Consider the following 24,459-nt stretch of genomic DNA (forward strand, 5'->3'; position numbering starts at 1 on the left):
GATTTCTAATTTCACTCCGTTGTGGAAGGAGAACAAACTTTGTATGATTTCAATCCTTTTAAGTCAATTGAGGCCTGCTTTATGACTTACCATAGGGTCTGTCCTGGAGAATGTTCCACGTGCATTTCAGAAAAATGTATATTCTATCGTCAGGTACAGTGTTCTATGGACGTTAGGATGCTTTTTTAAAAATGCAGATTTTAAGGCTATGTTCCCTGAGATTGATTCCTCGGAAATCAAGCCCTGGAATCTGTATCTTTATTAAGTTCCTCACATCTTTCAAGAACCCACGGCCACGCGCGTCAGCCACTCCTGGCTTCCTTTGGTTTATTCCATAGGAGTTAACTGTGGTGAAGTCATCTATTGCTCTGACAGACTTTTTTATTGCTCTGGTCTTGCTGCCAGGTCAGCAGAAAAGGCAAATCTGCGTTCTTAGGTTCGGCTTTCGGCTCATTCGGCCTGGGCCGTGCTGCGTAGCGATTGGGCCTCCCGGACATCACGTGGTCCGAGGCAGGACGATGGCTGGAGCTGGGGAAGATTCACGGGCGCTCTTCGGAGCTGGTGTCCGGGCGGCGCTGGAGGCCTGGCCAGCTTTGCAGGTGAGTGGGGGCACAGCTGGGATGAAGGTTAGGGTGTGGGGCAGAACCAGAGTTGGCTGGACAACGCGCCTGAGGCTCCACCTGGCCGCATTACCAGCCAGTCCTCCGCCTCCCTAGGCCGGCTTCCAACTGACGTGGTGGCCTTGGGCCTGTGTTCATAGATCGCTGTGGAGAATGGCTTCGGGGGCGTGCACAGCCAGGAGAAGGCCGAGTGGCTGGGGGGTGCAGTAGAGGAGTACTTCTTCCGCAATGGTGAGTGAACGTGAGGCACTGCGACAAGTCTGGGGGGGGGGGCGCGGGGAGGAGGAGTGGCGGGTCCTGGAGAGCACGCGCTTCCTCTTGAACGGTTGCGAGATGGGACCTGAGGCCGAGGTGGAATGAATACAGGGTTTGGAGTCAGAATCTTGAATTCAGATGGCTTACGGGCTGTGTCATTGACTCGCGGTATCACTCTGGGCAAGTTTTTTTTTTTTTTTTTTAACCTGAGACTCAGTTTCCTAATTCCTAAAATGGGTATTAAAGTATCTCAGCATTGTCCAATAAAAACGCAGTGCGAATCACATCATGCCATATAAAGTTTTCTAGCAGCCACTTCAACAAAGTAAAAGAAGCAAATGAAATTAACGTTATTGAATTCAATATATCTAAAATACAGGTAATTGATATAAAAGATTATTAACGAGATGTTTTACATCCCTTTTTAGTATTAAGTTTTCAAAATCTCGTGGGTATTTTACAATTTTAGCACGTTCTCAATTTGGCCTAGCCGCATTTTGAGTGCTCGTAACCACATTTGGTCATTTGGACAGCAAAGATCTACACCTTTGATGAATCCTGAAGATCATGTAAGAATAAGGGATCCTCTAGTGGGCCTTTTGCATATTAAGATTTTTGCAAGGTTTTTTATTCAGGGGACCCCTGGGTGTCTCAGCGGTTGAGCATCTGCCTTTGGTTCAGGGTGTGATTCTGTAGTCCCAGGATGGAGTCCTGCATCAGGCTCCCCACCGGGAGCCTGCTTCTCCCTCTGCCTGTGTCTCTGCCTCTGTCTGTGTCTCTCATGAGTAAATAAATCTTTTAAAAAAAGATTTTTTATTCAGGTTTTTAGTCTTGGAGATGACAGGCAGAGTTTTCTCAAAGAAGTTTACCATCTAGTGATGGATCCACTTAAGTAAATAGGCATTTACACTCAAGGTGATATATATTCTAATAAGGAGGAGCTCAGGGTGCTTGGGTAGTCTGAGACTGAGGAGGAAGCTTCTTTTGGAGATTGTTCAGGGAAGTAGAGATTGGGTTGAGTCTTAAAGGGTGAAAAGGAGTTAACTAGGCGGGGGAGACAGCAAAACACAAATAAGTTCTGTGGTATGAGAAGATTATGTGTTATATTTGGAAAGTGGCAGGGAGCTCAGTATTGGAATAAGGGTGTGTGTGCACTTGTGGGTGTAAGGAGTGGTAGAGAATGAAGCTGGGGAGTGGGGAGGCCCCAGGAAGAGGATAAGACGTGGAAGACCTTACATGCCTTTGGTTTTGTCCATTAGGCCAGCATTTGCCAAAATGCATGCTATGGAAGACTAGCTCCATTAGATGTGCAGTGAAGAAAAAGCTTCTCCAGTTAAATTATGTAAGACAAGCTCTTTTCTTCAGCTCCTCCTTAGAAGTCAAAATAATCAACAATAAAAGCTTTGGAAAAGATAAGAACCACAAAAAGTCGGTTTTCCTTTGTTTCCCATTAGCTTCTATGGATAGCTTTATTTTTTATTTACCTTTTAAAATATTTTATTTATCCATGAGAGACACAGAGAAAGAGGTAGAGACATAGGCAGAGGGAGAAGCAGGCTCACCGCGGGGAGCCCGATGCAGGACTCCATCCCAGGACCCTGGGATCACGACCTGAGCCAAAGGCAGACACTCAACCCCTGAGCCACCCAGGTGCCCGGATAGTTTTCTTTTAAAACTAGCAGGACAGCTATTTCTCAAAAGCAGGATATGAAACACTGCTGTAGGTGCCACAGTTGTGAAGGGTTCTACATTTCAAAAACTTCAGCCCTGAGTGATGGAAATTAACATGGTTTATGGGCTTCTCGTATGCTAGGCATTATTTAGGTGACTCCTCATAACAGACCTTCAAGAAGGCCACTATTAGCCCCTCTTTGTAAATGAGAAAATAGAGGCACAGAGGTATATAACTTGTTCATGGTTACAGAAGGAGGCCAGTTAAAATAGGTCAGATGAAAGACGGTGAGTCTGATTGGGATGCTGTGGGAATAAGAGGAATGGGTAGGATGCAGGAGATTGGAAATTAGGTATTTAGTGTTTGTTTGGTTTTTAAAAATCATGTAAAACCTGGAGTACAGCATGCTTCAGTGAGTAAAAGGCCCGCTGTTTGGACCTTTGCCCACCAGTCAGATGTGGATCCACCAAGTAGGTAGTGAATAGTAGTGGGCAGGAGTGATTCAGTTGGCTGGTCTTTGCTTTCCTACTCAGCTGACTTGGAGCTAGGTGAGGTGGAAGACTTCCTCGGGGAGCTCATGACGAACGAATTTGATACAGTTGTGGAGGATGGGAGTCTGCCCCAGGTGAGCATATTGTGGACACATCTGCCATTTTCTTGCCTGCAGTCTGTCTTCTCCCTGTTTTGAGGCCAAGACTCTTGGGTCTTGGGTCTAACCATTCTTTTCTTGAGTCCTACACAAGAACCTTTTGTGACTCCCTTTTGCCTCAAGGAAAAAGTCTAGTCTCAGGTCTTTCCAAATGCTGCCTCTTCTATTTCTCTCCATACATCATTCTCAACCAGATCTGTTCTTCACCCCCATCCCAAGGGCAAGTCAGGCCAGGTACATTTCCACCCCTGCTCTGGTTAACATTACTCCATTAATTTCTGCTGGGATTGCCTTCCCTTTTACCTCTGCTGTCTTTCAAACCTAGTTCTAGTGCCTGCCTTGCTTGGAAGCCCTCCTTCCATGCTTTAGGCCCTTACCTGAGTCCTTCATATATGGTTCCTTCATTAGTAAACTCCTTGGGGAGAAAGAGCCCTATTCTCTTCTGGAAAATTCCAAGCCCCTCCCTCCTCTTTCTGCAAACGCAGGCTGGTTGTATTGTAGGTTCTCTAAAAAATCCGAGCTGTTTGAATGTTTTCTTGGTAGGTGAGCCAGCAGCTACAGACCATGTTCCACCACTTCCAGAGGGGTGATGGGGCTGCTCTGAAGGAGATGGCCTCCCACATCACCCAGAGGAAGTACAGGGTCAGAGCCACTGCAGTTACAACAGCCAGAGAGACGGATGAAGATGATGTGGACAGCATGGAGGAGATGGAGGTGAAGGGGGTGCCCCTGGGTGGGGAAATGCAGATATCTTCAATTTTCTGGGAAATTAGCTAGTTTCACAGGGAAATGATAGGGAGGGTATATTATCCAGAGAGGGCAGGGAACTTTCCTAAGGTCACACAGCCAATCCGGGCAGGGTGGGGAGGGAGAGCCTGGGTCTCCAGTGGCCATAGCCAGGAGTTATATTTAGCTCTCTCCTATATTTCTCCTCCAGGTCACAGATACGAATGATGGGGCAGCTACAGATGGGGTTTGCCCCCAGCCTGCATCCTCTGGTCCAGACTCCCAGACTATTAAAGAAGAGGATATAGTGGAGGATGGCTGGACCATTGTCCGGAGAAAGAAATGAGTGGGGTTGGAAATGGTTTGGGCCCTTGCTTGCTAGTTGTTTCAAGACTTGTTTGTAGGGGTTTTGGGGAGGGTTGTGGACTGCTGGATTGGTTGCCTCATCTCCACCCTCTCCCTGTTCCCCTGTCCAGTTTCCTCCAGGGGAAGAAGAGCCCTATGGTCCTTGCTCTTTAGGTGATGTGACCTGGTTCACCACACTCCCTTGGGCCTTAAGTTACTATCTGCATGATGAGGCCCGGTTTCCCAGCACATTGCCTCTCAGGTGCATTCAGTATGAAGAGGGAGGGATGAGCAGGTGAGGGTGTGACTGGAGGAGAAGGTAAGCACTGGTTGACAGTGGCCAGGTGGATCTGTGAAGGGAGAGGACAAATGGGATGACCAATGCTCCTGCTGGGTCAGGAATGATGAGATGAACATGCAAACCGGAAGCAAGATGAGTCGAAGATGTGAATGAAAATAGCTGTGGTACCTCTCCTTCTCCCCCGACATACACACAGCAGCTCTGTACCCCTGCCCAGAAATTGGAACCTCCCAGGAACACTCCCTTTCTGTAGCCTAGCCTCCAGCCCTTCCTTCTTCAGGAAGTCGAAGATTTCAGCTAGGTGGAGAGCTTGGGGGACCTGGGCTTTGTCTTCTGTCTCCTCCAACTTCTTTCCATATTCTTATCCAAATCCAGGGATGAGGCTTAAAACCTCAGTAAATAGTACCTTATTGTTTAATCTGTGACTTGACCTGTGACGAGCCTTGGAATCAGCCTTTTAGGAGCTGGGCTTCAGAGCTCAGCAAGGGAGCAGTTTCTGGGCACCCTAGCAGCCTGTTACTTTGAACAAACACACAGATGGACATGTGGAACACAGCAGCACTCTGAAAGTTTCCATAAGCCTGAAATAAACTGTATTTTTCTTTAAAAAACAAAACAGAGTATCCATGGTCCTCCTCCCCGCCCCCCTCACCATTCCCCTGTCCTGCCCTGTGGCCCTGCCATGGGTCTGGACGATAAAATACTGGGTAGCTTGGGGCTGGGGAAAAGCTGTAAGCCATGGGAGAGGCAGGAGGGGTCTGGTCACCATCCCACATAACGTGTGTGAAGACACTGGCTGAGGGGGCAGGGGTGGGCCAGGGCCATGGGGTCTGTGGCAGAGCTGGCACTTGAATCCAGATCTCCAGCTTCCAGTGCTTTGGGTGTGGGGCGGAATCGGGTGGAGGCAGGATCTGTAGGGTGTTGAGGGGATGGGGGCAAAACCAGCCTAATTCAAGGGGGTCTAGCAACAGTTCCCACCCTCCTTGGGGACAGGGATTTAAAAAAAATTGACATCACCGTAGGAATTTTTTTTAAAGCCCATGTTTTGGAAAAAGATGAATTAAAAAACCCAAGACCCGGCACTGGGGATTGAAAGTGCCCGTGATGGGAGTTCAAGTATTGACTGAGCTGGGAGGGAGGGGGCTGGGGCCCCCAATTGGACATGGGCAGCTAGAGTGTGGGGCAGGGGGCCCCAGTTACCCCTTTGAACCCTCTAGGTCTTGTCTTGGGTCTGGGGGGCTTCAGAGGGTTCAGCAGTGGCTCCTGAAGCTGCCACTGGTGCCTCCTCCATCTCCCTGTCTTCAGACAGTGTGAGCCCAGGGCAGAACGTGTCCCCACGGCCTGCCCGACCAAGCACTGCCATCCAGCGCCGCTGCAGCTCCTCTGTCTCAGGGCTGAAGTACCAGCTCAGGTGGCTCTGGGTGATCTTGAAGACATGCCTTCTGTCAGGCCGCTCCCCTGCCTCAGGAGGTCCCACCTCAAAGCCAATGAGGGGCAAGCTGCGCTGGGCTTTCACATCCTAGGGAATAGGAAAGAGCTGGGGTCACCTGGAGGCTGGGCTTCTCACTAGTTTTGCATCTGCCAAACCCCTCTTCCTTCCCCTGCTCAGGAAACTTCCATGGCGCCCCTGATAGCAATAGGAAAATGTCAACTGAGGCTAGCATGCAGGCCAGTTAAAATACCTGTTTCCTCCCACAACCAAAACCAGTTGGGCTAGTCTCTAGCATATACCAAATAATGTTTGCAGGCCTTTGTACTAGGCTGTTGCCTCCATTTACAGTTTTTCCCCGCTCCAAACCGGACCTAGCAGTGCCTAACCACTCCGGCTTCTTCCAGGAAACTACCCCACCAGCTCACCCCACTTTTCCCTACATGTTGGCCCAGGATCACTCCTTGTCTCTAGGTGGTCTTTGTTTCACAAGGGTAGGGGCTCTGATTTCCCCTTAGGCTTACCCAGCCCCCCAGGGCCAAGGAGGGGTCAAAGACTGAAGGGGAAGAGGAACATCCTGGTTTTGCCAGGTGGCTGAAAGGATCTGAGGGAATAGGATGCACACCTGAGGGGCTCCATAGATGTACAGCACCAAGGGTTCGTTCTCAGGGACCACGAACCATGCCTTGTGCCAGCCTTTCCCACCTTTCTCCATGTAGTGTAGGAAGCTGCAGATGACGCTGTTCTCCGCAGCCACTGAGGCCTGTTTCTGTGGCCAGAGACATAGGGGACATGAGTGATTACAGAAGGCCTGGCCTAGCTACTCTTGGCTTTGACACTGCCTCAGCTTGGGGATTGATAAAGCTGAAGCTCAGGTGGCCGGAGTGATATGTCCAGTACCTCCCACCCCCAGTGAGTTAGAATCAAGATTGAAAGCCAGGCTTGTCTGATGAACTGCCATGGCTGCTGTCTCCTAAGAGTTGGTGGGAGGGGTATCTCAGCAGGGGCACCTAAATGCTGGGCAGACATCCTTTCTTCCATCAGTTCATTTATTCCTCAAGTCATTATGCATTTATGCCTCACCTGTTTTCCATCTTTCATCATTAATCCATTCCTTATATTTAACAAGAGGCAACCTAGCATTGTGGTGAAGGAAACTGAGTAGCTAGCTGGGTAAGGCAGTCTGGCTCAGAATCCCAGCTCTAGATGAAAATGTATCAACTTGGAGGGAGAGCATACAGGTTTGTTTTAAGGATTAAATGAATTAATATACGTAAAGTGCTCAAAATACTGCCTGGTACAGAGTAAGCCTTCTTTTTATTTTAAAGATTGATTTATTTTAGAATGAGTGTGTGCACGTAAGTGGGGGTTAGGGGCAGAGGGAGAGGGAGAGAGAATCCTCAAGCAGACTTCTGCTGAGTGAGTAGCTCACTGTGGGGGCTCGATCTCACAACCCTGAGATCATGATCTGAGCCCAAATCAAGAGCTGGCCACTTAACTGACAGCCAACCCAGCGCTCACAGAGTAAGCATTCTTTAAGTGTTAAATAAAATAAATACCTCAATTTGGTTCAAAAACCCAAAAAATGTGTGTATATGCATGCATGCTACAGCAGAAGTGTTAATGGTGGTAATCTAGTAGGTAGAAGGAATATGGTGTTTTTATTATTTTTGTGTATATTGTCTGATATTCTTCAGCACACATATTCTACTTTGTAATAAGAAAAGATAATTTGTTAATTGAAAAAACATCCTAGCTCTGCCACTTGCTGGCTGTGTAATTTGGGCAAAGAACTCCCTGGGCCTCAGCTTCCTCATATGTAACACAGGGATAGTAATAGCATGGATAGATTAGTTACTGTGAGGATTAAATGTCTAAAGCACTTAAATAAAAATTAGTCTTTCATTCTTGCACTCATTTTACTCACTCCAAGCCTGGGTCACTTGTTCAGTGGATGCAAATGGCACCCTAGCATTTCAGAGATGCCCAGGCATCAATCACACTGGGTGTGTGGCTGGGGCCCACGTGGTCAGTGTGAGAGTGTTAATTGGGGACCTGGCTCTTACCTCCAGGATAGACCTCCGGCGCTGGGGTGTATGCTGGCTGCAGGCTGGGCTGCTCCCAGGCACCCCATGCAAGGCCACGTAGCAGTCAGTGCACACACGGTTGGAGCGGTTGTTGTCATAGATGAGGCGGGCCCGGAACTCGGAGCACTTCCCACAAACCACCTGGGGTGGCAAGTGGGCAAAAACAGCCTGGTTCCTGCAGATCTTTCCCTTCAGTGTATCAACTCCCACAGTAGACTCATGGCCTCTCCCACTTGGAGGGTAACCCACTCAGAATTGGGCCTTTGGACTGCCAGCCTGTCCCCTCCCTAGCTCTGCCCCTGCCTGCCAAAACTCACATGCCCGCAGGCCTTGCAGTGGTGCCTGCGTTTGGTGATGGAATTGAAGGGCTCCTGGCAGCGCATGCACATGGTGACTTCCTTTTCTCGGATGGGTGTAGGTGCCCGCTTCCCAAGATCCACGTTCTGGAGAGAGGGCCAGGTCCCAGGTCACAGATAGCTACTCCCCAGCCCAGTCCAGCCAGCCCCTGCCCTCTGCCCCAAGGCTTGGATCATCATTGGGAGGTGGCAGATACATTCAGAAGACCTGCCTTTGAGTCCTTGCTCTGTCCCTACCTCACTGTGCTACTGAAGACAAGTCATTTTGACTTTCTGGGCCTCAGTTTCCCCAATGATTTTGCTGCAGCCATACCTCAGAAGTCTGGGCTTCTGAGGTCATGCACTGCCTCTCTGATCTTTACTCTCTGGTAAGAGGAATGGATCATCTCAACATAAAGTGGGGACTTGGAAGCCTGGGAGGGGTCCCATTGCAGGAGAAGGGGGTGGGGACTCTTACTGGAGAGTTAGGGGGTGTGTCTTCATCTTCCCTGTTTGTTGAGTTCAACAGTTTGAAGGTCTCCAGCGTCTGTTCATGCTTCAGGAGTGTGGAGTTGATGGCCTGTAGAGGGGGTTGTGAGAAATAAGGGTCAGATCACCTCACAATTCACCTGTTTCCACCCTCGCCTCACCTTCCTATGACCAAGCCTCGGGTCAAAAAAGGTGGCTTCTAGACCAAACTCTGCTCCTTGCTAGGCATATGATCTTGAGCAAGCCCAATCCCAACTCCAAGTCTCAGTTCTTAGATTTGTGAAATGGGGGAGGGGATTCAGTGGTTGAAAAACCTCAGAAGGTCTTCCTGGCCACTGTCTGGGCTTAAGGTTTCACAGGATTTAATTTACTGGGGCTACACTCTCAGCAGAGCCAGCTTCCTAAAAGAAAAATTTGCGTATCCCTTTAACCTTTGGACCTCAGTTTGCTCATCTGTAAAGTGGGGATGGTAATGTTTGTTGGAAAGCAGGTGTCCAGGCCCATTCTGGTCTGATATGAGTTTTAGGGGAGAGTCCACCAACCCCAAGGAGATCTGTTAATACTCTTCCAGCCCCCTACCACAAAACCTTCTTGGATGTTACCTGGACCCAGTCTTTCTTCTCCTCCTCAGTCCTTGGGGGTTGGGGGGGGGGGGGAAAGAAAAATGTTGGGTTAGGCAGGCCAACCAAAAGCAACTAGAGTGGTAAAGAGCAAGTGTTTTGGAGTCAGACCGGGGTTTTGATCTTCTGGTCTTTAACTTATTGTGTGATCTTTGGCAAGTCATGTAGCCCATCTGAGTTTGTTTTTTCAACAATTACTAATACTTTCCAGACCCTGTGCTAGGAACTCGGAACTCAGAGAGAACCCTACCCTTAAGGAGTGCACGGTCTAGGAGGGGAGATGGCCAGGGACAGTACAGGGGGATAAGCGCCATGACAGGGTGAAAATAGGGCTGAGGAGCCCAGAAGAAGAGACCTGCCCCAGCCTGGAATTGGAGTGGGGGCTGTTAAGGAAGGTTTCTTCAAGGAGGTGCTGGACCTCAGGTAGAGGGTGTGTGTAAATGTATGGAACAGACAAGAAACCCAAAATAGTTCCCTGTTGTTGGAATGGCAAGTTTGAGAGAGGAGGGCAGTTTGTTTTTCTTTAGTCCATTTCCTTCTCCATTTTACATGGAGATAATTACCAGTCTAGGTTGTTCTGAGCAGTAACTGAGGTGACATACAAGTGCCCAGCACAATCCTTGGTCTACTAGGTGCTGAATCGGTGTAAGTGAACTCTTCCTTTTCCTTCCCTTCCTACCTATCCTGTCTGCCCTGGAGCCTCCAGGGCCTCTATGCTGGTACAGCCCCATAAACTGCTCACTAGGAATAGGACCCAGCTTCTTGGCTGACTCCTGCTTGGTCTCTTCTAATCGCCTTCCATATTGACACACCAGACATCAAAAGTATTTTTCTAATAGGAAATTCTGACTACATCCTTAGAACCACTTCATGAAAAATTAAGGCTATGAGCTAATATTTAGCTGCAAGAATGTCCATTGCAATGCTATTTATTATGAAAAATTGGAAACAGCCTAAGTGTCCAACAATAAGGGATCAGATAAAGAAAAAGAAATGATGGTACATCATTACTGTCAGACAACATAAATGATATATAAAGCTGCTTATAATATGTTAAGCAAAAACATATATAAAATACACATAACTTTCCATTTTTGTTTAGAAACATGTGACGTGAGTGTTTATATTTGTCAGAACTCACTGATGTTACACACTTAAGACCTGTGCATTTCCCTGTGTTGAAAATTGGCCTCAAGAAAAGGAGAAGACACTAAACAAATATTGAATTCTACTTAATAATATGCACACCAAAGTCTTTAGGGGTGAGGGTGTATTGATGTCTGTAACTGTTTGAAATGCGTGTTAATAAATCAGATGGACTGGTGGATGGATAAAAGGATAGGTCTGTGATTAAATATAGCACAATGTTAATACTTGTAGAAACTATATGGTGGGTTTGCAGTTGTTCACTGTATAATTCTTTAAACTTTTCTATATTTTGGAATATTTTCTTTTTTTTTTAAAGATTTTATTTATTCATCAGAGACACAGAGAGAGAAAGAGGCAGAGACACAGGCAAAGGGAGAAGTAGGCTCCATTCAGGGAGCCCGACGCGTGGGACTCGATCCCAGGTCTCCAGGATCACACCCGGGGCTAAAGGTGGCGCTAAACTGCTCAGCCACCCGGCCTGCCCTGGAATATTTTCATAATAAAATATAGAAAGAAAATGTGTGTGTGTATGTGTGTGTGTGTGTGCAAATAGAGGAAAGGCCTGGGGTGAAGTATCATGTCTTTAATTTATAATGATTTGGCCAAAGCTATATATGGCAAAATGTCAATTGTTGTTGACTTAAGTCAGTAGTGGTCCCAAACCCTGATGCACACATTAAAACCACCAAGGGAGCTTTTAAAACTCATGTTGAGGCTGTATCCCAGACAAATTCAGTCTTTGGGGGTGGGTCTCAGACATCGGTATTTTATTTTATTTTTAAAATTTTTATTTATGATAGTCACACACACACACACACAGAGAGAGAGGCAGAGACACAGGCAGAGGGAGAAGCAGGCTCCATGCACCGGGAGCCCGATGTGGGATTCGATCCCGGGTCTCCAGGATCGCGCCCTGGGCCAAAGGCAGGCGCCAAACCGCTGCGCCACCCAGGGGTCCAGACATCGGTATTTTAAAAAATATTTTAAGTAATCTCTATACCCAACGTGGGGCTTGAACCTATAACCCCAAGACCAAGAGTCACATGCTCTACTGATTGAGCCAGCCAGGTGCCCCTTAAGACATCAGTATTTTTTAAAAGCTCCCCAGCTGATTCCTGCATTGCTAAGGTTGAGTACCAATTGTTTAAATGGTAGGTATATGGGTGTTTGTTGTATTTCTAATTTTCTGGATATTTGAAATTTTTCATTAAAATTTTTTTAAAGGGCAGTACAATCAATTACAAAGCAATTGCAAAGCCTTCATGACTTTCCTCTGCCAGTAGGAGGAAACCCTGCACTGCTCAGTACTCCTTTTGGCTCCATTGTCTCTCTGCAGCCCCCTCCCTCCCATCCTCCCAGCGGAAGAGCTGAGTCATGTGACTTGTCACTCCGGCTCTGCTGAGCCCTCTCCTGGATGTGCCCATCATTTACTTTGTTCTTGCTTCCTGGCTGCTGGCCTCAGGGATGATCTCTCAGTCTCCCAGAGCTTCAAAGCCAACACCTATCTTGCATCCTCCAGGAGGACACCTTCTAGCCATATTCATCTCTCTTTCCTGCCTCCATGCAATCCCAGCAATGAGGCTTCTGACTCTCATTTCTCACTTCCTTGAAGCCTGTCAGAAACAGATGATCTACTCATATGCATCCATTCTCTGGCCCTGACCCTGACCATGATACTGTATCACTTGGGCCCTCAGCAGGCAGCATGAGCTCTATTTCCAGCTCTGCTTCTTTCTGGCTGTGGGATCTTGGGCAAAGTACACAACTCTTCTGTGCCTTGGTTTACTCATCTGTGAAATGGGATTGATGGTAACAGTAGCTACTTCAACGGTTGTGTTAAGGATTCAACTAGTCAGTTTAAACTTAAATTGTTTAAGTTAAAATTAACTTAAAACAGTGCCTAGCATAAGAGCAAGTCTTCACTAAATGTGAGCTATTATTATAATCATCCAAGTAGAGGATGGATGTGAAAGCCTCTTTATTAAATGGCTAGGCATTATTTTTAAATGCTACTATTTTTAAAAGTTTATAAAAAAATTCAAGTGTACAAAAAAGACAGGATAACACAAATTCATTAAATGTATGCCTATCCTATAGATGCAAATTTTAAAAATATTTTGCTATATTTACTTCATATATATATGTATATGTATATATGTATTTATGTGTGTGAATATATGTACATGTGTATGTATTTTTTGGTTGATAAATCATTTAAAAATAAATTACAGATATCATGATACTAAATCTTCAATGTGCAACATGAAAAAAACAAGGCCATTCTCCTGTATAACCATTATACCATTATCACACCTGAAAAAGTTAGCAATAATTACCCAACAGCTATTGTTCAGCTCACACTTAGATTTTTCCTATTTTCTTGCAAATATATTTTAGGGTTTTGCTCAAATTAGGCTCCTTTCATGGACCAAGGATTGCATTTTATTGTGATTTCTCTTAAATCTCTGAATCTACAATAAACTATGTTGTTGTCATTCCTGCTTGGACTAATATCTCATTCTTCTCTCTCCTCTAACAAAACCCACCAGAAGAGCAAAGCTGCATCTTTGGGAAAAGGTACCCATCTTTTCTCTGGAACAATCTCTTCCTTGGGGAGGTAGCCTGGCACAAGGCCTAGAATGCCTTGTATCTGAAGCGAAAGAGGGGTCTGGAGGGAAGGTATAGGTAAGGGCAAGTACCTAGCCTGGAGCTCCAGGGAGCGCTGCTTTCCTGACACCAGGAAGGTCCGAGGCAGATTGAGGTTGGAGCTTTCCTTTAGCTGAATGGAGGGAGAAAGAGGCTTTGTGAGGACTACTAAGCTTCACAGGGACCTTACCCTCTGCACACATGCACGCAAAGACTTGGGGTCAGAGCAGAACAACTTTATTCCTCCCAGCACCAAGGCCCCACTCCAGGTCCCCATCTCCCACCTCCTGGTGCTCACCTCCATGCCATCAACATCAATGCGTGCCCGCACGCTAAACTTCTGGCCAAGGAGCCGCAGCCTGGGCACGCAGTAAAGGAGGCGGTCGTTGAACTACGAAGGAAAAGTTTTGGGATGTGTGTGGAGAGGAGTGGCCCAGCCCCCTATCCTTATAGGACTCCTGAAGCTTTATTGTTGGGGAATCAAGGCAATAGATGGAGAAAGCACAGCCCAGATTGAGCACAATGGTCACGAGGAAAGAGCCTAGGCATGGGAGTCGCTTTCTAGTTGGGTGATCTATGGCAAGTCACTTCCAAGTCTTAGTTACATCACCTCTGAAGTAGAGAAAAAAAATCCCTAGTGTAGGTGGTGAAAATACAATGAATTAATAGAGGAAAGAATGGCTAGCAAGAGGTATAGTCTTGAGTGAGTACCCAATGTGTGCAACCCCACACCTGGCACTTACTAGTATGAGGTATCGGTCTTGAGTGGTCCCATTCTTTGCTGACAGCTTAAGGATATGGCCTTCTTTTATGAGCTCTTTGGTGGGGCTGACAATGTCTTCCTCACCCCCTAGCAGCTCATATACCTTCAGCAGCTTGTGCATTCGCTCCTGGCAGGAGACAGTAAGCAGAAGGCAGGGTTGGGGTGCTGGCTGCCCCTTACATGTCCAGAAATAGCAAGTTCCCCAGTACAAAGACACCACAGGTGGGTGGCTAAGGAAGGGCAGGGACTAGAAGGGCCACTCACCATTTTGCGGATGGCAGCATTAGAGTGCTCTGCTGCTGTGGCTATCAGCTCCAGAGACTCTGTGGGCAGAGTGGGAGGTCAAACGGGGAACTAGCAGAGAGGAGGCTCTTGGGAGCTTCTTTGCTCCCTGAATGCTTCCTCCTGGCCTAAATACACCCTCCCTGTCCCAGAAAGCACCAGCCCCAAAGATGTCCATAGCAACATCACTTAAAATCAGAAACTATCTCAATTAATTCCACAATAACAGAATCATACTGCATGGAATAACTGGCAGTGAATAACATGCAAACAGGATTATTATTACCATTAAAAATAACTACAATAATAATTACATAGGTAACTGAAAAGAAACATAGCCATATTTAACGAGTTAACCATCTCTGGGTGGTGGGTCTATGCTATGGGTGGTTTTCACTGTGTTCTTTAGATTTTTCTGTATTTTCCATATTTTTGACAAAGAGTATGTGTTACTTTTATAATCAGAAAAAAGCCATATATAAAGAAACAAAGAGATGAGCCTATTCTTTGTGTCAATAATATTGATTATAGGAATCTATCCTAAGAAAATACACATTTTAATCAACAAAACCAATAACTCCCTAGCCAGATTCATTGAAAAAAAGGGGAAAAGATCTCAAATAAATAAAATCATAAATGAGAGAGGAGAAATAACAACCAACATCACAGAAATACAAATATCTGTAAGAGAATATTGTGAAAAACTATATGCCAGCAAACTGGACAACCTAGAAGAAATGGATAAATTTCTAGAAACATATAACTTACCAAAACTGAAGCAGGAAGAAATAGAAAATATGAACAGTCTGATTATTACCAAGGAAATCGAATCCGTAATCAAAAAACTCCCAACAGAGTTGCCTGGGTGGCTCAGCGGTTGAGCATCTGCCTTTGGCTCAGGGTATGATCCCGGAGTCCCAGGATCGAGTCCCATATCAGGCTTCCTGCATGGAGCCTGCTTCTCCCTCTGCCCATGCCTCTGCCTCTCTGTCTCTCTCTTTCTGTGTCACTCATAAATAAAAAAATAAATTTAAAAAAATTAATTAATTTATTTAAAAAAACCTCCCAACAAACAAAAGTGCAGGACCACATGACTTCATAGGAAATTCTACCAAACATTTAAAGAAGAGTTAATGTCTCTTCTCAAACTATTCCAAGAAATTGAAGAGGAGGGAAAACTTCCAAAGTCATTCTATGAGGCCAGCATTACCCTGATTCCAAAACCAGATAAAGGCACCACAAGAAAAGAGAACTGTAGGCCAATATCCCTGATGAACAGATGCAAAAATCCTCAAAAAATACTAGCAAACTGAATCCAAAAATACATTTAAAGAATCATTCATGGGGTGCCTAGGTGGCTCAGTTGGTTAAACTGTCTGCCTTCAGCTCAGGTCATGATCCCGGGGTCCCAGGATGAAGCCCGCATTAGGCTCCCTGCTCAGTGGGGAGTCCGCTTCTCCCTCTAACCCTCACTCTACTCGTGCTCTCTCACTCACTTGCTCTCTCTCAAATAAATGAATAAAATTTCAAAAAGAATCATTCACCACAATCAAATGGGATTTATTTCCGGCATGCAAGGGGTGGATCAATATTTGCAAATCAATCAACGTGATAACATCACCTCAACAGGAGACAAGACAAAAACTATATGATCATCTCAACAGATGCAGAAAACCATTTGACAAAGCACAACATCTATTCTTGATAAAATCCCACAACAAAGTAGGTTTAGAGGGAACATACCTCAACATAATAAAGGCCATCTATGAAAAACCCACAGAGAACATCATACTCAGTAGGGAAAACTGAGAGCTTTTCTCTTGATATCAGGAACAAGACAAGGATGTCTACTCTTCTCACCTCTATTCAACATAGTACTGGAAGTCCTAGCCACAGCAGTCAGACAGGAAAAAAAAGGCATCCAAATTGGTAAGGAAGAAGTAAAATTTTCCCTATTTGGAGATGACATGATACTATATATAGAAAACCTGAAAGACTCCACCAAAAAAACTACTAGATCTGATCAATGAATTCAATAAAGTCACAGGATACAAAATCAATACACAGACATCTGTTGCATTTCTATATACTAATAATGAAGAAGCAGAAATAGAAATTAAGAAAACAATCCCATTTACAATTGCACAGTACCTAGGGATAGGCTTAACCAAAGAGGTGTAAGACCTGTACTCTGAAAACTTTCAAACGCTGATGAAAGAAACTGAACATGACACAAAGAAACAGAAAGATATTCTATGTTCATGGATTGAAAGAACAAATATTGTTAAAATGTCTATACCCAAAGCAATCTACACATTTAATGCAATCCCTCTCAAAACAACAACAGCATTTTTTACAGAATTAGAAAAAATAATCCTAAAATTTGTATGGAACCACAAAGGACCCTGAATAGCCAAAGCAATCTTGAATAAGAAAAACAAAATGGAGGTATCATTATTCCAGACTTCCAAGTTATACTACAAAGCTGTAGTAAACATAAGAGTATGCTAATGGCACAAAAATAGACACATAGTTCGAACAGAATAGAAAGCCCTGAAATAAAGCCACAATTATTTTTTAAAAGGTTTTATTTATTAATTTGACAGAGAGAGAGAAAAAACAGGGGGAGCAGCAGGAGAGGGAGAAGCAGGCTCCCCACTGAGCAGGGAGCCTGATGTGGAGCTCAATCCCAGGACCTCGGCATCATGAGCCGAGCTGAAGGCAGACGCTTAACCAACTGAGCCATCCAGAGACCCTGAAATCCACAATTATATGCTGAGTTAATCTTTGACCACAGTAGGAAAGAATATGCAATGGGAAACAGTATCTTCAACAAATGGAATTAGGAAAACTGGATAGTTACATGCAAAAGAATGAAACCGGACCACTTTCTTATACACAAGAATAAATTAAAAATGGATTAAAGACCTAAATGGGAGGCCTGAAACCATAAAAATCCTAGAGGAGAACATAGGCAATAATTTCTCAGACAATGGAGGTAGCAACTTTTTCTAGATATATCTTCTGAGGTAAGGGAAAGAAAAGAAAAAAATAAAGTATTGGGACTACATCAAAATAAAGAACTTCTGCACAGCAAAGGAAACAATCAACAAAATGAAAAGACAATTTACTGAATGGAAGAAGATATTTGCAAATGTGGTCTCTTTTAAAGGGTTAGTATCTAAAATATATAAAGAACTGATATAACCTGAAAGCCAAAAAACCAAATAATCCAATTAGAAATGGGCAGAAGACATGAACAGACATTTCTCTAAAGACGATATACAGATGGCCAGCAGATACACGAAAAGATGCTCCACACTGCTCATAAGGGAAATGCAAATAAAACCCAAAATGAGATATCACCTCACACCTGTCAGAATCAGTAAAATCAAAACATAGGAAACAAGTGTTGGTGAGGATGTGGAGAGAAAGGAACCCTTGTACACTGTTAGTGGGAGTGCAAACTGGTGCAGCCACTGTGGAAAACAGCCTGGAAGTTCCTCAAAAAGCTAGAAATAGAACTACCCTAGGATCAGTAATCACACTACTAGGTATTTACTCCCCAAATACAAAAATATTAAGCCAAAGAGATACATGCATGCCAACGTTTAAAACAGCACAACTTATAATAACCAAATTTTAGAAGCAGCTCAAGTGTTCATGGATAGATGATAAAGAAGATGTGGGGTGTGTGTGTGATGGAATATTATTCAGCCATGCTTTTCATAAGAAGAATGAAGTCTTGCTATTTGCAATGACATGGATGGAACTAAAGGGTATGATACTAAGTGAACTAAGTCAGTTGGAGAAAGACAAATATATGATTTCACTCATATGTGGAATTTAAGTGACAAAACATGCAAAAGGAAAAAATTAAGAGAGAGAAATCAAGAAATAGACTCTTAACAATAGAGAAGGAACGGATTGTTACTAGAGAGAAGAGGGGTGGAGATGGGTTAAACAGGTGATGGGGATTAAGGAGTGCACTTGTCTTGATGAGAAATGGGTTATGTATAAAATTGTTGAATCAAAGAAAGAAACAACGCAATCATGAAATGGGCAAAAGACATGAACAGAAATTTCACCAAAAAAGACATACACATGGCCAAAATGGACATGAGAAAATGCTCCGCATCACTTGCCATCAGGGAAATACAAATCAAAACCACAATGAGATACCACCTCACACCAGTGAGAATGGGGAAAATTAACAAGACAGGAAACAATAAATGCTGGAGAGGATGTGGAGAAAAGGGAACCCTCCTGCACTGTTGGTGGGAATGTGAACTGGTGCAGCCACTCTGGAAAACTGTGTGGAGGTTCCTCAAAGAGTTAAAAATAGAACTGCCCTATGACCCAGCAATTGCACTACTGGGGATTTACCCTAAAGATACAGATGCAGTGAAACAGCAGGACACCTGCACCCGAATGTTTCTATCAGCAATGTCCACAATAGCCAAACTGTGGAAGGAGCCTCGGTGTTCATCGAAAGATGAATGGATAAAGAAGCTGTGGTTTATGTATACAATGGAATATTACTCAGCCATTAGAAACAACAGATACCCACCATTTGCTTCAACGTGGATGGAACTGGAGGGTATTATGGTGAGTGAAATAAGTCAATCAGAGAAGGACAAACATTATATGGTCTCATTCATTTAGGGAATATAAAAAATAGTGAAAGAGAATGGAAGGGAAAGGAGAGAAAATGAGTGGGAAATATCAGTGAGGGTGACAGAACATGAGAGACTCCTAACTCTGGGAAACGAACAAGGGGTAGTGGAAGGGGAGGTGGGTGGGGGGATGGGGTGACTGGGTGACAGGCACTGGGGGGAGCACTTGATGGGATGAGCACTGGGTGTTATGCTATATGTTGCCAAATCGAACTCCAATAAAAAAATTAAAAAAGAAAAGGTTGAATCACTGTCTTGTGCACCTGAAAGAAATATAACACTGTAGGTTAACTATACTGGAATTAAAATAAATAATAAATAAAAAAGAGAAAACACACATTCTATGTATAAGTACACTTTCATTACAGTGGTGTTGACAACAGTGTCAACCAGAAACAAAAATTTCCAACTGTAGGGGTGCCTGGGTGGCTCAGTTGGTTAAGCGACTGACTCTTGATTTTGGCCCCGGTCATGATCTCAGGGTCATGAGATCAAGCTCTGTGTCAGGCTCCACACTGTTCGGTACTGCTTAAGATTCTCTCTCTCCCTTTCCCTCTGCCCCTCCCCTGACCACATGCATTCTCTCTCTCTCTCTCTCTCTCTCTCTCTCTCTAAAAATAAAAATGTCCAACTGTCAGAGTTCAGTTAAATAAATTAATGTGCATTCATTTAATGGAATACTGGACATCCTCTACAAGTGATGCTTATACAGAGTTTTTCATAATTTGTGAAATGTTCAGGATATTTTTAAGGATTTTATTTATTTCTTTGAAAGAGAGAGAGAGAGCACAAACAGGGGTAGGGGCAGAGAGGGAGAAGCAGGCTCCCTGCTGAGCAGAGAGCCTGACGTGGGGTTCTATCTCAGACCCTGGGATCATGACCTGAGCAGAAGGCAGAAGCTTAACTGAGTAAGCCACCCAGGTGCCCCTGCTCAGGATATTTTAAGAAAAGGATACCAAGTAGTATATACTGAATGATCTTGAATTCGCAAATATATGTGTATTAAAAAAAACAGGAAGAATACAAGTCAAAATGTTCATTATGCTTCTTCTCTGGGGGCTTGTATCACAGGTGATCTTTTTCTCTACCTCTTTCATCTTTTCTGTAATTTCCATATTTCCTATAGTGACCAGGTATCATCAGGTAAAAAAAATCTTGAAATAAGTCCCTATACATCCCCCCACACTAACAAATCCTGCCCATGCTTGAGGCCCAGCTATAGCTGTACCACATCTCACTTTTGTCTGTATGCTGCTGAATTTTCCCACTAGAAAATATGCCTATGAGGGAGGAGTACAGGTGCTTCTGAAGAGGGTCCATACGGTTGGCAAACCAAGTCTGGCTTTTCTAGGAGGTCGTCCCTCCATGACCATGTCCTGGTACTCCTTGTCTTAATCGGGCCTTTCAAGAGGCTCTAATCTTCAACTCCTCTTCCACCCTAGCTGCCAGAGGGATCTTTCTCACAAACTGCTGCCACTCTTCTGCTTCAATCTGTCAATAGCTCCCTCGTATCTGCAGGGGAAAAGACGCAGCCCCTTAGCCTGGCATTGAAAGCCCTTGGAGATCTGGCTTCTGCTGACCTCTCCGACTTTCTCCACATGTACCTCCCTAAATATGTGCTGTCTTGCTTCATCTGGCTAACTGGATTCAGCTTGCCTTCTCTAGTAAACCTGCCCTGAGTTCATAGGCTGGGTCGGGACCCTGTCACAGTTCTCACGTTCCTCTGCACTCCCCTCTGTCCCACTAGTCACACTGTGTGTTCATCATGCATTTACAAATCTGCATCCCCCAGTAGATGAGGAACGCCCTAGGATGGGGCCAGTGTCCCCCCCTTCCCCTGTCTCCAGCGCTCCCCATCAGATGGTTTGAATAAATGAGATCCTTCCAATCCTCACACCAATTCTATAAGATAGGCGTGATTGTGCACTGTTTGTCCAAAATGAGGAAACAGACTCAGAGAGAAGAGGTGGTGGCCTTATCTTCCTGGGAAGCAGCTGAGTTGACATCAGAGCTGGAACTTCCCTGTTATCTGCCCCTTCTCCTACCCATTCTGCACCTCCCGCACCCCAGGGCAGGGCCATGTTGGGCGGTAGAGGTCAGAGGTAGCCGGGGAAGGGACAGGAAAAAGATTCTGGTAAGCTGTGGACATACAAATTCAGGCTGGTGCAGGTCACTGGGCTCAGAGTAGAGGCTTTGCTATCAGGAAGTCTGTCCTGAGATGTCTTGTGTGGAGTGCACACTGGTATCTCCAGGGGTCCAGTGTGCATAGGCTCTGTTTTGAGGGGAGGTGGTTCCAATGTGGGGATGTCAGTCTAGAATTTCATTTGAGGCTTTGGACTAGGGAATGCAGTTTAAGGAACTTAGTGTAAGGGTTTGGCTTGGAAGTTTTGGTGGGGTTTGGCAGTCTGGGTTTGGAGTCCAGTCTTAGGCTCATGGTAGGCAGTTCAGGCCAGCAGTTCCACCTGGCCTGGTTTGAGGAACCCAGTCTAGAGTCCAGGTTTCAGAGTTCAGTTAGGGAAGCAGAAAGTGGGAGAGTGAGTCTAGGGAACCAGAGATATGATTCAGTGGGGGTCAGGCCTTAAGGTACTTTCTGGGATTCTGCCTGGGGATTGTAGTCTGAGGGGTAAATAATTGGAAGGTCAGCTTAAGATCTTGGGCTGGGTAGCATAGTGAGCATATCTTGGACTGTCTTTCATTCAGATATTCTCATTCTGAGCAGCTCAGAAAACCGGACTGGAAAATTCTTTCCTGTGCGGGACAGGGGTTGGGCTCATCTTTGGGCTTAGCATGGGGAGCTCAGTTGGGCACATTCAAGCTCTGAGGTTCATTCTGGGGACTCAGATAGGGTTGAGATTGGTACAATAGGAACCAAAGTTAGGTGAACTCAATCTAGGGGCTGATTTAATTGGCATTCAGCAGGGAAGGTATCAGCCAGGGAATTCAGTAATAAAAACTGCTAATATTGGGCATCTACCATGTGCTAGGCACTGTGCTGATGGCTTTACCTGGTTTATCTCATTTATCCTGAAAATAGCTCTATGAAGGAGTTATCAATATCATGCCCCTTCTACACATGAGAAAACTGAGACCAAGCAGCTTGCCCAGGAACACATAGTTGGTAAAAGGGACTCATCTGGTGCCCAGTTTAGGAATATTATTACACCAGCAACTCATTTTGGGGGTTCATCACAGGGAGCTCACTTGAGGAATTTCAGTTTGGAAATGTCATGCTAGAGGCCCAGTGTGGAAATAAAATGGAAGAACTCAGTCCTGGAAGCCCAACGCGGATATGCGATTTTGTAGAATCCATGGGCTCTGAGTGGAGAAATGAGACAGGAGGTTTCTTCTGGGGATCCCAGTTGGAGGGTTATAAAATGTGGAGACTCAGTGTGGCAGTGAGGTATCCTTCCTGGATCTCAATACGGAGCCCAGTCTGGAGACCTCATTCTGCAGGACTCAGCCTGGGAATCTCAATCTGTGAATTCAAGGCTGCAAGGTAGAAAATTTTGGGGGGGCTTTTTGTGGGCAGTCAGTCTGGGAATTAAGACTGAGAAGATGAGATCTGGAGGATCAGACTTCATTTGGGAGAAAATCTAGGGCATTCTTCCAAGGGCACAGTGAAGGGGATGAACACAGGAGTCTGCAGTCTGGGGGACTGAGGTTAGGGAGGACACAATCTGGAGTCTGTTTGTTGCTCAGACTTGGCAGCTTAATCTTAGGGTTCCCTTTGGGGAACTGTAGCAATCAGTCTGAGGGCTCATGTGTCTCAGTCAATAGCATTGATCTGTCCCTGACAAAAGAGTCAATCTTTTGGGCTCAGGATAGATGTCACAGCTTGAGGGACAGTAAATGGGGGTGTTAATCTGGGGTGCTAAGTTTGGCAATACTTGTTTATAGAATGGTGGCTGTGGAGATCAGAATGGGAAGTTCTCTAGGGGGGATTTCCCTGTGGGACCTCAGGCTGAGGGCTGGGAACCCACTCTCAGAGTTCACAACAAGAACATTCTGAAGGCCCAGATCTTAGTTCGGGGAAATCAGTGTGTGTGTGTGTGTGGGGGGGGGGCATTCTATAATGGGGACCTTATACTGGATTCAGCCTGAGGGCTCAGGTTGGAGATGTCAGCCTATGGAACTGCTCCCAGGAAATCAGTCTGGAAGGCTCTTTCTCGAGATTTAGGTTATGTAGCTCCTCCTGGCACTTCAGTGGGGATTCTCATTTGGGGAGATGACTGAGGCACTTAGTCTGCAGATGTCTGTTTGTAGAGTCCAGCTGTCAAACGTCCTAGGGTTCTCACTCTTTCTAGAGGTCCAGGCTTGGTAGCAAAGTGTCCCATGTGGTAGGATGGAGGGGGCTCAATTTGGGAAGAAGACACAGCAGTGGACACAAGTGTCTGCTCCTGATTAGCCCCCCACACTTTCCTAACTTTCCATCCTACCTTTAGGGCTGCTCCTTCTTAAGTCTTTTGCTGATTCCACTTCCCTAAGCTTGCCCTTGGCCCCTATTTCTTCTCCATTTACTTTCACTCTCTTGTTGATTGTGGCCAGCCTCACAGCTTTGAATACCATGAGCCAGTGACATCCAAATCCCTCTCCCTAGATTCTAGACCTGGCAGCTCACTTTGAACATGTCCAAAATCAACCTCCTTAAGCTCATCTCAAGAAATATCACCACTAGCCAAAAATTCTACTAGTAATTCTTGGCTTTTCTTCCCAAGACTCACACCCATTCCACCCTGGTTCTTTTGGTGCTACTTCCAAATATAATATATCCTGAATCCAACCATTTCTCACTACTTCCACTGCTCTTACCTCTACTCCCCTCATCCAAGCCAACTTTTCTCACTAAGATTATTGCAAAGGCTTCTTACTGGTCTCTCAGCTCCCTCTCTTGCTTCCCAAGTAATCCTGGTCAAAATCTTCCAATGGCTAACCGCTGCACTCAGAATAAAATCCATCTCCTTAGCCTGGCCTTTAAAGTTTCGCTCCTCTCTCCAACCCTACTTCTACCATTCTACCTTCACTTATCATGCTCAAGTCATACTGGCTCTCTTGTTGGTCCAGAGATTTGCAAGCTGCCACCCCTCCCCCCCAGGAACTCTGTACTTGCTGTTGCCTCTGGGGAATATGTTCCTGCCCAGTTGGGGAGTGGCTCCCTTCTTCTTGTCATTCAGGTCTGACTCAAATATCTTCTATTCAGAGAGGCCACCCAACCTAAAGGAAGCCCCCCACCTCTGCCATCCCTGTCACATCACCCTCGTATTCTCCGAACTACATGTAGCACCTACCTAATGTTCTCCTGTGTATTTATCAGTTCTCTTTATTATCTGCTGTCTTGTTTACTTCCCTTATCCTCTGTGCCAGCACCAATTTGCAGAACTAAGGTGCTCAGTAAATAATTGCTATATTAATGAAGGG

General features: G+C 45.3%; 2 protein-coding genes across 3 annotated transcripts in view; one reads left to right on the forward strand and one right to left on the reverse strand.

Moving 5' to 3' along the window:
• Positions 1 to 461: 461 nt before the first annotated feature.
• TSR2 (TSR2 ribosome maturation factor) lies at positions 462 to 5,184 on the forward strand. Its single transcript, XM_072743297.1, has 5 exons — positions 462 to 599; positions 761 to 851; positions 3,081 to 3,172; positions 3,740 to 3,910; positions 4,134 to 5,184. The coding sequence occupies exons 1-5, from the start codon at positions 519 to 521 to the stop codon at positions 4,266 to 4,268; spliced, it is 570 nt and encodes a 189-aa protein (XP_072599398.1). The 5' UTR covers positions 462 to 518; the 3' UTR covers positions 4,269 to 5,184.
• FGD1 (FYVE, RhoGEF and PH domain containing 1) overlaps positions 5,139 to 24,459 on the reverse strand; it is a 44,106-nt gene continuing 24,785 nt past the window's right edge. For both annotated transcript variants that reach the window (XM_025988893.2, XM_025988892.2), the window contains exons 9-18: positions 14,351 to 14,409; positions 14,067 to 14,213; positions 13,622 to 13,714; positions 13,377 to 13,456; positions 9,511 to 9,541; positions 8,898 to 8,999; positions 8,402 to 8,527; positions 8,064 to 8,225; positions 6,623 to 6,766; positions 5,139 to 6,087 (exon numbers count right to left, since the gene is read on the reverse strand). In XM_025988893.2, coding sequence (XP_025844678.1) covers positions 5,782 to 6,087; positions 6,623 to 6,766; positions 8,064 to 8,225; positions 8,402 to 8,527; positions 8,898 to 8,999; positions 9,511 to 9,541; positions 13,377 to 13,456; positions 13,622 to 13,714; positions 14,067 to 14,213; positions 14,351 to 14,409 — 1,250 coding nt within the window. In that variant the 3' untranslated portion in view covers positions 5,139 to 5,781. The remainder of the gene's footprint in view (positions 6,088 to 6,622; positions 6,767 to 8,063; positions 8,226 to 8,401; positions 8,528 to 8,897; positions 9,000 to 9,510; positions 9,542 to 13,376; positions 13,457 to 13,621; positions 13,715 to 14,066; positions 14,214 to 14,350; positions 14,410 to 24,459) is intronic.

Source organism: Vulpes vulpes, chromosome X (assembly GCF_048418805.1).
Source record: "Vulpes vulpes isolate BD-2025 chromosome X, VulVul3, whole genome shotgun sequence".
Taxonomy (NCBI): Eukaryota; Metazoa; Chordata; class Mammalia; order Carnivora; family Canidae; genus Vulpes; species Vulpes vulpes.